General features: G+C 43.3%; 1 protein-coding gene across 1 annotated transcript in view; it reads left to right on the forward strand.

Annotated features, from left to right (window-relative positions):
• OTOA (otoancorin) overlaps positions 1-16,900 on the forward strand; it is a 64,662-nt gene that overhangs the window by 9,125 nt on the left and 38,637 nt on the right. Inside the window, exons 8-12 of the mRNA XM_030578080.1 lie at positions 254-489; positions 715-818; positions 4,075-4,181; positions 4,692-4,831; positions 16,648-16,771. Coding sequence (XP_030433940.1) covers positions 254-489; positions 715-818; positions 4,075-4,181; positions 4,692-4,831; positions 16,648-16,771 — 711 coding nt within the window. The remainder of the gene's footprint in view (positions 1-253; positions 490-714; positions 819-4,074; positions 4,182-4,691; positions 4,832-16,647; positions 16,772-16,900) is intronic.

Here is a 16,900-nt window from a genome sequence, read left to right on the forward strand (position 1 = left end):
AATACTCCGTAATCTCCAGCCTTTAGTAGCCTTTTTCTGCTTTTCACTTTGCTTGAGAGATTCAAGCTGATTTTTGGCCCACAAGAGAAAAGAATAATCCCCAGTATGCAATCAGCCACAGTCTTTTGTTGCTGCTTTATTTTGAAATAGTGGAATATTGTGTGAACACTGTTTCTTATCAGGCCTCAAATTAAAAATATATGAAATTAATGATGAAAGTAAATATATTCTCTTAACTCTTGGATACCTGCAGGAATTGGGAAATATCGTTCTCGATCTGGACAGGATTAGGGAGAGAATTTTCCAAAGCCCAGGAGGAAACAGGACCTTGTTCCTTGTTACATTGGAGAAATGCTTTCCAGCTTTGAGCTCTATGGAATGTGTGGCTATACTAAGCCAAGTTCTGCGGGTGTCATCAGTGAGCTATCTCCAACCTGATGTCATTAGAAGCCTCCCTAAAGATCTTCCACAAGACACTTTCAGAAACTTGTAAGTCATTTATTTCCCAATGAAAACAATAATTTCTGTTGTCTTCTGATTAAATATACTTTTTTAAAAAAGAGTTTGATATAGCGGCTCTGTATCTGGCATCAAGATACAAGTTTCTTTTCAGTTTTCATTCATTCTGATGCTATAAAAGCATGTTTGCTAATCTGTACCATTAAAAGAAATTCCACTTATCAATTAATTTGCATGTGCCATTTTATCATTTAGATCAGCCGTATTCAGGGACCTCTACGACAAGACAACGGCAAGTGCGCAAAGAACTCTGTATGACTGGATGAAGCAGATTCTACAAAAATCCTATATCACCAATGGTATGTTGAATAGTAAAAGGCAGGCTTGCTTATCTAGCTTGAAACATGGCCAGGAAAGGGTTAATCTTTCCTAGTGAACTTTTCGCTCATTATGAATAGTGCTGTGTTAAGGGCAGCCCTCTTAAATACTATACATATGTCCAGCATATAGTAAACATATGTCCTTTGCTAGAGTTGCACTGCAGATACAATTATAAAATATGCTTATTCTTAAAGGTGAACGCCACCCTTGTACAGAGTACCATACACAAGGACTACGTGCCCCTTTGGTCCTGTTTCTAAGGCTTATAGGAGATTTAAGTAGTGTATTATCCTAGTGCAGGCTCTCTGTTCAGAGGTGAAGTTCACTGTGGTACCCTGTTTAGACTAGAATAGGTGATCTTTGAAAATGTTAGCTACCATGTTTTTAAACACAACAGGAGGCTATGAGGGTTCTACCACTGGGGCACTGACTCATTCAGAGAAATGACAAGATTAAGAGCAAAGTAAAATAAATGTAAAAAGACCAGGAGTACTTGTGGCACCTTAGAGACTAACAAATTTATTTCAGCATGAGTTTTCATGAGCTACAGCCCACTTCAGCTCAGCTGTAGCTCACGAAAGCTCATGCTGAAATAAATTGGTTAGTCTCTAAGGTGCCACAAGTATTCCTGGTCTTTTTGCGGATACAGACCAACACGATTGCTACTCTGAAACCTAAAATAAATGTACCTCCTTCCCAATAATACAATAATACCCTCCTCCTGCCTTTCACAGCTGTTTATCTCTCATGGCTGAGGTGCTTATTCCAAGGCCCGACAGTACAGCAAACATTCCGCTAGGGGGCACCAAAGCAACAGAAACAAGACATTAGGGAAGGTCATTAGCCACTTTAGCAGCCCTTTAGTAGTAATAGCAATTTGTGCTTCCAGGGTTTGATCCTCTTCCCATTGAAATCAATGGCAAAATGCCCAATGACTTCAGTGGAGCAGGATCAAGCCCCTGTGCAATCTTCCATCTAAAGATATCAGCGTAATCTGTAAACACTGATCATGAATGAGCCTCAGACACCCCTGACAGGTAGGTAGGTGTTAACACCAGGGGTGAAAGAAACTTAAAGAACTTACCAGGGTGGCTGGGCTCCTGGGAAAGGTGTTGGGGGCGGGATGGCTCTGGGCCCCTGGAAGGGGCAGGGCCTTGGGCAAAAGGGGTGGGGCTGAGGCCAGACTCCCCCAGCCAGCCCTTCAGCGCTGCCCAACCTACGCCACTTGGGGCTCTGGCCACTGCCGTGGTAGTGGCAGTGGTGGCTGGGAGCCCTGGGGCTCCAGTACCGGCTTACTTTCACCTCTGATTAGCACCATTTTACAGATTGAGAAACAGAGGTATATTACTTGCCCACAGCAAGTCTGAGCCAGAGTTGTAAAGAGTCTAGATTTTCTGCCTTCCAGATTTGTTCCTTAAGTACAAACACATCCTCCTTTAATTAACAAGTGAATATACAGCCAAGAAGTAACTGAGAGTTACAGTGCCCCACCTAAGAGTTCCAGCACTGGCAAATGGTCTTGGTTGTCATGGTCTCTTGCTTGCTTCTGTGACCATTATGGATTAGGAACAGTATGAAGACAACATGAAGCATGGAGCTCTCACACCCCTCTGCAGCAACCCCTCCTTCCACTGCAGCTCAGCAATGCAAGAATCTTGAAACATACCACGTATGTGTTATGTAGTTGGCTGCTTTCGCAACATTTTTCTAGTTTTTGTTACAGCTATTTCCTCATTTTTATATTTGTATATTCCTGTGGAATGGCAGAGAGCTGTTTCATAGCCGGATGTCTTCCTGTCCAGTTGTGCCAAGGTCTTAGGATCAGCGTGAGATGACATGTTGTTTTAATGTCTCAAAAACATCTCTCTAGAGATTTGTGTCTAAGTAACTCAGCTAATTCTCATTTATTTCCTATTAAAAATACCAACCTCTCCAATGATGAAGAACTCTGGTGGCTTTTGCAAAAACAGGTGCTGAAGTGTTTTATGTTTTCTGCCTGATTTTTAAAGAACAAAAAAAGGCTCCAGGGACCCTAGTCTCCAGTGTTGCCAAAAGCACGTTTCCTCTTCTCCTTCCACCAGCTCTTTCCTTTTTTCTCTCCCTTCCTGTCTCTTAATGTGCTTGATGGTGGGAGTTAGTATGATCTAATCATGAAAGCAAGGGACTGGATGCAAGGACTTTTGGAGTCTATTCTGAACTCTGTTTCACCATATCAACCATTATAAGGCAGTCACTTAAGATCTGTGTTTTCAAAAATGCCCACTAATTTTGGATGCATCAGTCTGAGAAACTTGTGGCCTGACTTTTTCAGAGATGTTGAACACTCCCTGACGTATATGCATGACTATTAATAGAAATCAGCTAGAGTTGTGGGTGATCAGTATCTCTGCAGATCAGGTTGCAGGGATGTCATGCTGAGCACCCAAACATTGAGACACCCAAAATTCATAGCCACTTGTAGAAAATTTAAGCCTTAGCTGCTCTGTCTGTTTTTCCAGTTGTTAAATGGGGATAATTATTTCCCAGGCTGTTGTGATTGTTTATTTGTAAAACATTTTGAGGTCCTTGGATTGTGCTATATAAATGCAAATGATTGTTCTTCTTATAAGGTATTGTATTTCTTCAGTTTTTATCCTAATTTATGGCTGTACTAAATATTTTTTACTTTCTCTGAGGTTAATATCAGTTCAGTTAACAATGAGAGTGTTCTGTATAGTCATAGCATATAATCAGTCGTTTAAAGGGATCCTGTCGGGTTAATAATACACAAATATAAAGTGCTTTACCTATGTTACCAAATAACACATCTGATTATGAAAACTGCTATTTCATACTGCTTTTTACTTTTGCATGTTGTATAGTTTAGGCAGTACAGACAGACTAGTCATTTTCACTTTCTGATTCTCATTATTAGCATGGAGCTGCAATAGATGGATGCACAAACCTCAGCAGAAAGTTTTAAAAGCAAACAAAGCTGATTTATTGACATTTAAAATATTAATGAATACACTTCTGTTATTAATGTTTGGAAAATGTTGGTTATAACTCATCTACTCCACACCATTTATGGATTTAAACTATCTGACATTGTCCATTTTTATGAGCAGGACCTAGTAGTGCTCTGATTTTAGAGATCCTTTGATTATCCAGCAATGAAGATGTACAGAGTATAATGTTTATTTGTAATCACAATGACATTTTTTACATTTGAATGAGTATTTTTGTACAAAACAGAGTTAAATGATTCAACCTCTTGGGTCAGTGCAGAAAATCTATGGATTTTGGGAAGATATATGGTCCATCTTCCATTGGAAGAAATTATGAAAATTAGTCTCAATGAAGTAAGTAGAAAAATGTGTTTGGATGTATCAGTTATCCAGTGATGTGATAGAATGATCACAAGCACAAATTTAAAAATGAAAGATTGTGTATGTTTAAAATGATTTAGTTGCAAACTAAATCCAAATGTTCAGTTGATCATTTATTAATGAACCACTCCACTGCCTCTTTTAAAATTGAAAAATGTACAACATCCATAAGTACTTAATTAGATGTGTATGCTTGTCATTGTCTGTTTCCCACAATCTATCTCCATCAAAACGTCCATGGGCCACACTGAGAGCTCTTCAGATGAGGCAGGATCAGGCCCCATATTAGATTGCAAATTATTTAGGTATGATACAGAACTACTGGTCTTTGCCTTTTTAAACTTTGTATTATCCAGATTGCTCTTTGTGCCATCTGTGTAATCTGAAAGGAGGCAGATGATAGTTTATAGCATCAAACATGTATTAATGTCTTTAGTTTGTATAGATTCCTGATGATGATATGCTTTTGCTTGTACTAATTAGATGAGACTATTCATAAGCTATGACAATGCAACAAAGCAGCTGGATACGGTGTATGATATCACACCAGAACTCGCGCAAGCTTTTCTAGAAAGAATAAACTCATCAGGATTTGATCTGAGAAACACTTCCACTATCTACAGGCAAGCAAGACTTATTTTCATTCTTAGCTGTCTTTGAAAATGCTTTTCTGGAGCGAAGTGGAGGGAAGGAAAGGGAGAGACTGGATGCTGCATGGGATTGTTAGAATATCATGGTCTTTTACTTTAAACTGCTGATTGAAAATTGCCACTGCTTAGTAATAACCAAGAGTTGTTGCCATCTGATGAATTTTTGGAAGTGCTTCTAAAATAACCTGATGGTCTCACACCAGCTTCTTTGTGGACAGGTGTCCATGTTATTTGTAGCGCCCAAGAATCAGGGTTCCATTGTAGTAGGCATCATATAGACAAATAAAATAAGATATTCCCTGCCTGAGCAAGCTTGCAACTTATATGTCAGGCATAATTTCATGGGTGGATGAAACACTCAGAAAAGGTGTATGTGGGGGGTAGTTTAGGAGGATGAAGTTACAATAAAACAAATTCATTTTTAGCAGAAAAGAAGACTCAGCTAGCCACCAGCCTAACCATTGCATGATGGTATTGATCTGTAAGCATTATGGCAGAACAGACTTTGAGGAGGGAATCACTCATGCACTAGCCACCACCACCACAAGTGTCATTAATTGATACCCACATTACCAGTTGTAGCAGAGAGGCCAAGGAGGAAATAGGTAAAAAGAATGATCTAGCCTCCCCACTTTAGTGGGCTCTCAGAGGCATAGGCACCAACTCTGTGGGTGCGCCAGAAAAATAGTGGGTGCTCAGCACCCACCGGCAGCCCCGTGGATCAGCTCCTCCCCCTCTCTCCCAGCACCTTCCGCCTGCCTCAGATCAGCTGTTTAGCAGCATGCAGGAGGCACTGAGGGAGCAAGGGTGGAGCACACTTGGGGGAAGGGGCAGTGGAGAAGTGGGGTGGGAGCTTGGGGGAAGGCATGGAATGGGGGGGGTTGAGCACCCCCCAGCAACTCGTAAAGACGATGTCTATGCCCTCAGTATTGCACTGAGGGCATAGACATTTGCATGCATTTGCTGACCTTCTTGTGACTGTTCTGTGGGTAAACAGAGGATCTCCAACTTCAGGGCTGTCAAACCAGCACTAAACTCATTTTAACAATAATAGCAATAAGAATGAAAATGAACCTTTCTCGTGAATACTCAGTGTGAACCACCTGCAAGAAGACCATTTTGTTCATTTACATTTATATTACATTTTGTCATATAAATGATCCTATTTAGCCCCAAGACACCACTCTCTGGAGTTGTTTGCAGTCCCCTGAGGCAATTCCTTGGACATTTCAAATGTATAAAGAATAGGCTTTATGACTCCAATTCTTTTCTCATTACACCAGTGGAACTTTATTAATTTCAGTGGTGTTATTCCTGAATTACACTGGTGGTAAGTGAGAGGAGAACCAGGCCAACCATGTATATTTCTGTGTCAAGAATGAGGGGGGGAAAAAATCTCACAAATGGTTTTACTACCCACGCAAGGTGCCAACTTCTTACAAACTGAAGGAATGTCATGCTCCAAAGTCCTTAATGTAGTCCATTTTACAACACCCTTATTTTATTTTACACATTTTAACCCTGTTAATGCTCTTTTAAGAAGTAATATTATTTATTGCTGCTAATCCCAAGGGAGATTAGGAGCCTTTGGTGGCAATGCAGTAATGCATCAGATGGTAACTATTTGTTATAGAAGTGCGGTTATAGATACTTTGTTGATTTGCCTGTTAGTCTGATGATGATGATGTACCATGACTTCTATTGGGCCACTAAAAAAGTGGGTTGTTCCATTGCTAAGCGATTTGCTGTTGAGGGACTAGAAGAAGTAAAAACTGTCTGAACCCATCTACAGTACAGAATTTACCAAGTTTGTGACTAGGCTGCAGCATAGCTAGCAGCTGGTTCAGTTCATGTCCATAAACCACATAGTTTAGACACCAGTCCTGGTGGGCCTATGTTCTGCATATTGATTCTGTCTGTGAGCAGGGCTGTAGCATGAACGTCAAGCTATAGCTACACTCTCTCCTGTTGTTCCAGCCTTATGTAAATGGGATTACTAACCAGCTGGACAATTAAATATAGGGGCACAGCCAATACTGTAGCCTTTTTTGCTCATTTGATGACTAATCATTGACTGTAAGTGCAGAAGAAGTAGAAAATGCTCATCAGAGAGCGCTGATATTTTACCATGACTATGATATGACCATCAGGTCAAATGTGTCCATGTGGCTGATGCTCAAAGGTCCTGTCAATCTGACAGCTGAAATCATGCATTCAGCAAATGCCTCTGGAAATGGCTGTTCAAAGCGTTTTTTTCCTAACCAGTGTGGACAGATTTTTTTCTTTCTATGTTATGAAACTGTTGGGGACCCCGGTGTCCCAATAATGGCAAGGTTCGTTGTCTGACCGCGAGAGTGACAGGCAACACCAGCAAAGTCTGAACAAAAGCTCTTTATTGAAGAGTGCACACGACAACAAAGAGCAAGCTCGTCTTCCAAAAGGAACCAGCTTGCTTCTTTACAACTAGCATATAATTTTTATAGACAGTTCCGTTGCTTCAGAAATTATTCATTTAGCAGTCCAATCCCATTTTACTAATTACTAAAACCCAAACCTTTATTATGTTTAAAACTAATTGATTAAGATAAATAATACTGCCTAAACAATTACTACAAACAAGAATGATATAATTTATATGAGTCAGAAAGAAACAGAGAACAGAAACAGGGAGTTTTGCCATTGTTCCTAACACAGTACATCTGGTATCATGCCAGGAATGCCGTTCCTTTTATCTTGTGGATGCCTAACTCTGTAGGAGACAGGCAACTCCTGGGCATTTTCCACTTATGAATTACCCAGAAGCCTCTGTTAGCCTGACTTTATTCAGTTTGGCATAACTGGCTTTGTCTGCAATATCTTTATTCAGGCCTAACAAAACTCTGCTATATACTTAACCAGGAGGGTGCTGAGTGAAACAGTGTGTAGCGAAGCTTTGTAGAACAGTTAAGTTTTACAAGCTTGTAGTAACTGTTTGAACTTTATTGTGTTCTTAATATAGTTTTAGTTACTGGTTCAACTCAGCCAGAAGGGTATTAGGCATGTAATCCTCAGCCGTACACACAGTTGTATGCCCTGCCCATGCTAGGAAACAAAAGCATGTTTCATAGAATATCAGGGTTGGAAGGGACCTCAGGAGGTCATCTAGTCCAGTGGTCCCCAACTTTAACAGCTTGTGAACCCCTTTCACTAGCAGGTCAAGTCTTGCGAACCCTCTCTTAAAAATGAATTTTTCCAGGGATTTTCTCCTGTACCCGAGTATAAATTATAAAAGCAGTGATCTTGGAAATATAAAATTTGTTTTTATGACATGCTTATTCCACACTATTTATTATTAATTATTTATCATTACAGTATTTTTATTACATTATGAAAACGGCAACATTCTTCCAAGATCTCACTTTTCCAAGATCTCACTCAAAAGAGTTCCTCCTACACAAGCATTCAGGTCTTGAGCAGTCCCGGCAAACAGCACACGTTACAAAAAAGCTTAAACTTGTTCTTCATAATAATTTTAAAAAACAATACTAGTTGCCTATTTAATTTTAAAAATAGCAAAAAATATTCACCTCCCTGACATAACCTTATTCCCAGATCTGGACCTTAGCGTCCAAAATATGGGGGTTAGCATGAAAACCTCCAAGCTTAGTTACCAGCTTGGACCTGGTACCTGCTGCCACCACCCAAAAAATTAGAGTGTTTTGGGGCACTCTGGTCCCCCTGAAAAACCTTCCCTGGGGACCCCAAGACTCAAATCCCTTGAGTCTCACAACAAAGGGAAATAATCCTATTTCCCTTCCCCCCTCCAGGTGCTCCTGGAGAGATACACAGACACAAGCTCTGTGAAACTACACAGAGAGATTCCCCCTCTCCGTTCCCAATCCGGGAACAAAAGCACTTTCCTCTTCACCCAGAGGAAATGCAAAATCAGGCTAGCAATCCAACACACAACTCTCCCCTTGATTTCTTCCTCCCACCAATTCCCTGGTGAGTACAGACTCAATTTCCCTGAAGTAAAGAAAAACTCCAACAGGTCTAAAAAGAAAACTTTATATAAAAAAGAAAGAAAAAATACAAATGTTCTCTCTGTATTAAGATGATACAACACAGGGTCAATTGCTTAAAAGAATATTGAATAAACAGCCTTATTCAAAAAGAATACAAATCAAAGCAGTTCAGCACTTACATTCATGCAAATACCAAAGAAAAGAAACCATATAACTTACTATCTGATCTCTTTGTCCTTAAACTTAGAAACAGAAGACTAGAAAGTAGAAAGTACTTCTCCAAAGCTCAGAGAAGCAGGCAGACAGACAAAAGACTCTTACACAAACTTCCCTCCACCCAAAGTTGAAAAAATCCAGTTTCCTGATTGGTTCTCTGGTCAGGTGTTTCAGGTGAAAGAGACATTAACCCTTAGCTATCTGTTTATGACACGCCCCCCAAATTGCAGACAGTGGGGGAAGCTCACTGGCGGCAATTTCCTTCTAGAACTTGAAAATAAACAGATTAATACAACACATGCACCTTTACATATACTACTAAGTATATAACTAACAGACTTTTACATTTTAAGAACACTTTTTAACTACTGGATTCTGGGAAACTCTCACGGGAGAGTGCATCAGCAACTTTGTTAGAAGCTCCTGTGATGTGTTGAATGTCAAAATCAAAATCTTGGAGAGCTAAACTCCAACGAAGAAGTTTCTTGTTGTTCCCCTTGGCAGTATGAAGCCACTTTAGTGCAGCATGGTCAGTTTGTAGTTGGAACCGCCGTCCCCAAACATATGGGCGTAGCTTTTCCAGGGCGTACACAATGGCATAGCATTCCTTTTCACTGACTGACCAGTGACTTTCCCTCTCAGACAGTTTCTTGCTGAGGAACACGACAGGATGGAAGTTGTGATCTGTTGCTTCCTGCATGAGCACTGCTCCTATACCACGCTCAGATGCATCTGTGGTTACTAGGAATGGTTTGTTAAAATCCGGGGCCCTGAGTACAGGGTCAGACATGAGCATCGCCTTAAGCTGGGTAAAGGCTTTTTGACACTCATCAGTCCACTTAACGGCATTTGGCTGGGTCTTTTTGGTTAGGTCGGTCAATGGGGCAGCGATTTGGCTGTAGTGTGGTACAAATCGCCTGTAGTATCCGGCCAAGCCTAAGAAGGATTGGACCTGCTTCTTGGACCGTGGGACAGGCCACTTTTGGATAGCATCCACCTTGGCCTGTAGGGGGTTTATGGTTCCTCGACCCACCTGATGCCCCAGGTAAGTCACTCTGTTTTGGCCTATTTGACACTTTTTGGCCTTAACAGTTAGTCCAGCCTGCCTGATGCGCTCAAAGACCTTTTCCAGGTGGAGTAGGTGTTCGGGCCAGGAGTCTGAAAAAATGGCCACATCATCGAGGTAGGCAACTGCAAATTCTCCCAGTCCAGCTAGTAGACCGTCTACCAGCCTCTGGAAGGTGGCGGGTGCATTTCGAAGGCCGAAAGGAAGGACATTGAATTCATACACCCCCGCATGGGTGACGAATGCTGACCTCTCCTTGGCAGGTTCATCTAGCGGTACTTGCCAGTACCCCTTGGTTAAGTCTATTGTAGAGATGAACTGGGCACGTCCCAACTTCTCCAATAGCTCATCGGTACGTGGCATTGGATAGTTGTCCGGACGAGTTACAGCATTTAGCTTACGGTAATCCACGCAAAAGCGTATTTCCCCATCTGGTTTGGGTACCAGAACCACTGGAGATGCCCATGCACTGGTAGATGGGCGGATTATACCCATCTGTAGCATGTTCTGGATCTCCCGTTCTATAGCAGCTTGGGCATGAGGAGACACTCGGTAGGGTGGGGTTCTGATTGGGTGAGCATTACCTGTATCAATGGAGTGGTATGCCCGTTCAGTCCGTCCTGGGGTGGCTGAGAACAATGGGGCGAAGCTAGTGCACAGCTCCTTGATTTGTTGCCGCTGCAGACGTTCCAGGGTGGTTGAGAGGTTCACCTCTTCCACGCCACCGTCTTTTTTCCCGTCGTAGTAGACACCGTCAGGCCACTCAGCATCATCTCCCTGGACTGTAAACTGACAAACCTGTAAGTCTCTGGAATAGAAAGGCTTGAGAGAATTAACATGGTACACTTTAGGCTTTAGTGAGGAATTGGGAAATGCTATGAGGTAGTTCACAGCTCCCAGGCGCTCTTGGACCGTGAATGGCCCTTCCCATGATGCTTCCATCTTATGGGCCTGTTGCGCCTTCAAGACCATAACCTGGTCTCCTACCTTGAAGGAACGTTCTCTGGCATGTTTGTCATACCAGGCCTTTTGCTCTTTTTGAGCATCCTTTAGGTTCTCTCTAGCAAGGGCTAAAGAGTGTCGGAGGGTGCTTTGTAGGTTGCTTACAAAGTCCAGAATGTTAGTTCCTGGAGAAGGCGTAAACCCCTCCCATTGCTGCTTCACCAACTGTAATGGCCCCTTAACCTCGTGACCATACACAAGTTCAAATGGTGAAAACCCTAAACTGGGATGTGGTACAGCCCTGTAGGCAAACAGCAACTGCTGCAACACTAGGTCCCAATTATTGGAGAATTCGTTGATGAATTTTCGTATCATGGCCCCCAAAGTTCCATTGAACCTTTCCACCAGGCCATTGGTTTGATGGTGGTACGGGGTGGCAACCAAGTGATTCACCCCATGAGTTTCCCACAGTTTTTCCATGGTTCCTGCCAGGAAATTAGACCCTGAATCTGTAAGGATGTCGGAGGGCCAACCTACCCTGGCAAAGATGTCTGTTAGGGCCAGGCACACAGTGTTAGCCCTGGTGTTGCCTAGAGCTACTGCTTCTGGCCATCGGGTAGCAAAGTCCACTAAAGTCAGTACGTACTGCTTTCCTCTGGGCGTCTTTTTTGGGAAAGGGCCCAGAATATCCACAGCTACTCGCTGAAATGGGACCTCAATTATGGGGAGTGGCTGGAGAGGGGCCTTGACCTGGTCTTGAGGCTTACCTACTCTTTGGCATACCTCACAAGACCGGACATACTTGGCAACATCCTTGCCCATCCCCTCCCAGTGGAAGGACTTCCCCAACCGGTCCTTAGTTCTGTTCACCCCAGCATGGCCACTGGGATGATCATGGGCTAAGCTTAAGAGCTTCTCCCGGTACTTAGTTGGAACCACCAACTGTTTTTGCGGCTGCCATTCTTCCCGGTGTCCACCAGAAAGAATTTCCTTGTATAAAAGTCCTTGGTCTATAACAAACCGGGATCGATTAGAAGAGCTGAGAGGCGGTGGGGTGCTCCGTGCCGCCGCCCACGCTTTCTGAAGGCTGTCATCTGCTTCCTGCTCAGCCTGGAACTGTTCCCTTGAGGCTGGGGTCACCAGTTCCTCCTCAGACTGTGGACTTGGGCTTGGTCCCTCTGGAAGCGATGTAGGTGATGGGGTTGTTTCCGTTGCTGGTGAACCGCTCTCCGCTGGTGCACCTGAGGGTATTTCAGGCTCTGGCTGAGCCTTTTGGGTATGGCTGTCGTGTGCTTCTGCCAGTTTTGGCTCGCTGGCGCCCTCTGGCGTTGAGTTTGAAGATGTGGTTGCACTTGCTGGTGCTGGTTGCTGTTCCAGTTCTGGGCCTGGTACTGGAGATGCTGTGGCTGTTTTAGTGGTAGGCATGGAATCCGGGTCCACTGCCTCTGTCTGGGTCTCTGGTAACACAGACGGGGCTTCTGTGGACGGCTCAGGAACAGGAATGGGTCTGGAAGCTTGCCTGGTTTGGCTACGGGTAACCATTCCCACTCTCTTGGCCCGCCTCACCTGGTTGGCCAAGTCTTCCCCCAGTAGCATGGGGATAGGATAATTGTCATAGACTGCAAAAGTCCACATTCCTGACCAGCCTTTGTACTGGACAGGCAGTTGAGCTGTAGGCAAGTCTACAGCTTGTGACATGAAGGGGTAAATTGTAACTTTGGCCTTTGGGTTGATGAATTTGGGGTCAACGAAGGATTGGTGGATAGCTGACACTTGTGCCCCCGTGTCTCTCCACGCAGTAACCTTCTTTCCGCCCACTCTCAAATTTTCCCTTCGCTCCAAGGGTATTTGAGAGGCATCTGGGCCTGGGGATCTTTGGGGTGATGGTGGTGTAATGAATTGCACTCGCATGGTGTTCTTGGGACAGTTGGCCTTGATATGTCCCAGTTCATTACACTTAAAGCATCTTCCATCTGATGGGTCACTGGGCCGAGGTGAGTTACTGGAGACTGGTGAGGTTGAAGAGTAGGGTATCTGTGGCTTTACTTGGGTGGTATGGAGGGTCTTTGGCTGTCCTCGGTTGTAGGGTTTATGGTCTGTGTGCCCCCTGGGGTAATCGTTCCCCTTGACAGTAGCTTTTTTGCTTTCTGCCAGTTCCATCCATTTGGCTCCAATCTCCCCCGCCTCAGCGATAGTTTTGGGATTTCTATCTTGTATGTACCGTGTGATGTCTTCAGGAACACCATCCAAGAACTGCTCCATTTGTATGAGGAGGTTCACTTCTTCCAAGGTTTGAATGTTGTTTCCTGTTAACCAGGCCTCATAGTTTTTTGCAATGTAGTAGGCGTGTTTGGGAAATGACACCTCTGGTTTCCATTTTTGGGTTCTGAAGCGCCGACGGGCATGATCTGGGGTTATCCCCATCCTGTATCTGGCCTTGGTTTGAAAAAGTTTATAGTCATTCATTTGCGGCTTGGGCATTTCAGCTGCCACCTCTGCTAAAGGTCCACTGAGGTGTGGCCTTAATTCTACCATGTACTGGTCTTCGGGGATGCTGTACCCAAGACAGGCTCTTTCAAAATTTTCCAAGAAGGCCTCGGTGTCATCACCTGCCTTGTAGGTGGGAAATTTCCTGTGCTGGGGAGCAATAATTGGCGCCGGGTTGTTAGGGTTGGCTGGCACATGCAGCCCAGCTTTTGCCATCTCCAGTTCATGTTTTCTCTGTTTTTCCTTCTCTTCATTCTCTTTTTGTTGTTTTTCCATTTCTTTTTGTTGTTTTTCCATTTCTCGGCGGTGGGCTGCCTCATCTTCTGCTTGTTTCCTTCGGTAGGCCACCTCTTCTTCTTCTAGTTTTCTTTTGTGTGCTGCCTCTTGGGCTGCCTGTTCTCTTTGGAAGGCTGCCAGTTTGAGGCTTTCTTCCTTTTCTTTCATCTCCATCTGTCGCCTGTGTTCAGCGTCTTTGATTTGTTCTTCGGCGTCAATCCTTGCCTTAGAAGTCATGGTTCCTGTTTTCTTGTGTTGGGGTGCCCTCCGATGTTTATCTTCTGAACTGCAGGCTCTCTGTTGCCTCCTGAAGTCTGCCTAGCAACAGTGCTTTTTTCCTTTTCTCTCTCTAGCTAATGTTCAATTAAGGGAAACCAGAAAAACCACTTTATCTGCATGCATATAAGTGCTGGTACTTGCCTCCTAATGGGAGGGCTATTGCATGACAAAAGACCCTTAACAGTCTTCTCGCTTAATATGCAAACCACAAACTGCTAGAGAGAGCAGAAAAAAAAAATTCTCTCTGGTTCCCTTTTAAAACCAAACTGTTTCTCTCTGCTAAAAAGCCCTTAGCAGAGAAAAGAAAAATATAATATTCCTACTGGCTTCTGGATTCTGTCTATCCCACCACTGCACACCATGACATAACCTTATTCCCAGATCTGGACCTTAGCGTCCAAAATATGGGGGTTAGCATGAAAACCTCCAAGCTTAGTTACCAGCTTGGACCTGGTACCTGCTGCCACCACCCAAAAAATTAGAGTGTTTTGGGGCACTCTGGTCCCCCTGAAAAACCTTCCCTGGGGACCCCAAGACTCAAATCCCTTGAGTCTCACAACAAAGGGAAATAATCCTATTTCCCTTCCCCCCTCCAGGTGCTCCTGGAGAGATACACAGACACAAGCTCTGTGAAACTACACAGAGAGATTCCCCCTCTCCGTTCCCAATCCGGGAACAAAAGCACTTTCCTCTTCACCCAGAGGAAATGCAAAATCAGGCTAGCAATCCAACACACAACTCTCCCCTTGATTTCTTCCTCCCACCAATTCCCTGGTGAGTACAGACTCAATTTCCCTGAAGTAAAGAAAAACTCCAACAGGTCTAAAAAGAAAACTTTATATAAAAAAGAAAGAAAAAATACAAATGTTCTCTCTGTATTAAGATGATACAACACAGGGTCAATTGCTTAAAAGAATATTGAATAAACAGCCTTATTCAAAAAGAATACAAATCAAAGCAGTTCAGCACTTACATTCATGCAAATACCAAAGAAAAGAAACCATATAACTTACTATCTGATCTCTTTGTCCTTAAACTTAGAAACAGAAGACTAGAAAGTAGAAAGTACTTCTCCAAAGCTCAGAGAAGCAGGCAGACAGACAAAAGACTCTTACACAAACTTCCCTCCACCCAAAGTTGAAAAAATCCAGTTTCCTGATTGGTTCTCTGGTCAGGTGTTTCAGGTGAAAGAGACATTAACCCTTAGCTATCTGTTTATGACACTCCCTTTCTGTTTCTTATAAGGAGTCTTGATGTTTAAATCTCAGTGTTATAGATATGCTTGCTTTGGTTTGCTTAGCTCTTGGAAGTCTATGGGCTCCGGGCTGCTGGCCCCATGATGCCCGGAATCCCTAGGGACAGCTCTGTCCACTATTAGGGAATTTTTTCCTGAAAACCCTCTGTAACGTTTCATGAACCCCACTTTGGGAATCACTTATCTAGTCCAACCCCTTGCTCAAAGCAGGACCAATCCCCAACTAAATCATCCCAGCCAGGGCTTTGTCAGGCCTGACCTTAAAAACCTCTAAGGAAGGAGATTCCACCACCTCCCTAGGTAACCCATTCCAGTGCTTCACCACCCTCCTAGTGAAAAAGTTTTTCCTAATATCCAACTTAAACCTCCCCCACTGCAACTTGAGACCATAACTCCTTGTTCTGTCATCTGGTACCACTGAGAACAGTCTAGATCCATCCTCTTTGGAACCCCCTTTCAGGTAGTTGAAAGCAGCCATCAAATGCCCCCTCATTCTTCTCTTCTGCAGACTAAACAATCCCAGTTCCCTCAGTGTCTCCTCATAAGTCATGTGCTCCAGCCCCCTAATCAAACATCACCTCTGCCTCCCCCTGCCTCTGAAAATGGTTGTCTTGTGAGGGTAAATAGTACAACAGAGCATTGCAAATGGCTACAGTCATTCTGTTGGGTGTCAACTGGATTTTCTTACAACTGCTGTTGAACAAATCTACGTCCAGTGGGGCAGCCACACAACTCTGCCTGTGTGGTGGATAGAGAGCTATGCTACATGTGAAACATGGTAGATTCTTATTTATTTAGGTTTAAAATGATAAAATAAAACCTATCCAAGACTCTAGATGCCCAGCACATTAATTAATTATACAATACAGTGAAATCCCAGCAGTATTAAAATAATAATTCCAATCGGAACTCAGCCTGTCAGACACCTAGAGAGCATCCTGTCCACCCCTTCAGCCTTTCTAAAGTGGGGTTTAGACCCAAAATCCTTCCAAAGGGAGCAAGTTCCAAAAGTGGGCTCCTTCAACTGAGAGAATCCTGCCACAACATATTGAATCATTAACCTAAGTTCTGAGAGCAAGTGCTTCCCAACTGATTTTAACTGAATACAAGAGAGTGTAGGTCTCGGACCATTCAGGGCTATAAAGATTGTAATTCAAGGTGTTGGTGACAACAAGAAGTGATCAGAAAGCTAGTTAAAGACTATGAGCACAGGAGCTGCATTCATGTATCTGCAATTAGCTAACTCATTTCTGGTCTCATACAGGTTAGGATTGTTGGTTTGTTTTTATGATGATATGGAACAAATGGATGCCATTGTGGCACGGGTTTTACTTCATCAAATGATGAAATGCAATCAACTGAGAGGCTTCCAGGCTGATGTTTATAAGGTGTGTATTTGTTCACTCTTGTGTGAACTATCCTAGCTAATCTGTTTCTCATCCTCCCCTTTCTAGGATAAATTTCTTTAGAATCCAACAAGAAAGGAGTGACAAATCACTGACCTGCAAGAAATACAT

This window comes from Gopherus evgoodei, chromosome 10, assembly GCF_007399415.2.
Source record: "Gopherus evgoodei ecotype Sinaloan lineage chromosome 10, rGopEvg1_v1.p, whole genome shotgun sequence".
NCBI lineage: Eukaryota > Metazoa > Chordata > Testudines > Testudinidae > Gopherus > Gopherus evgoodei.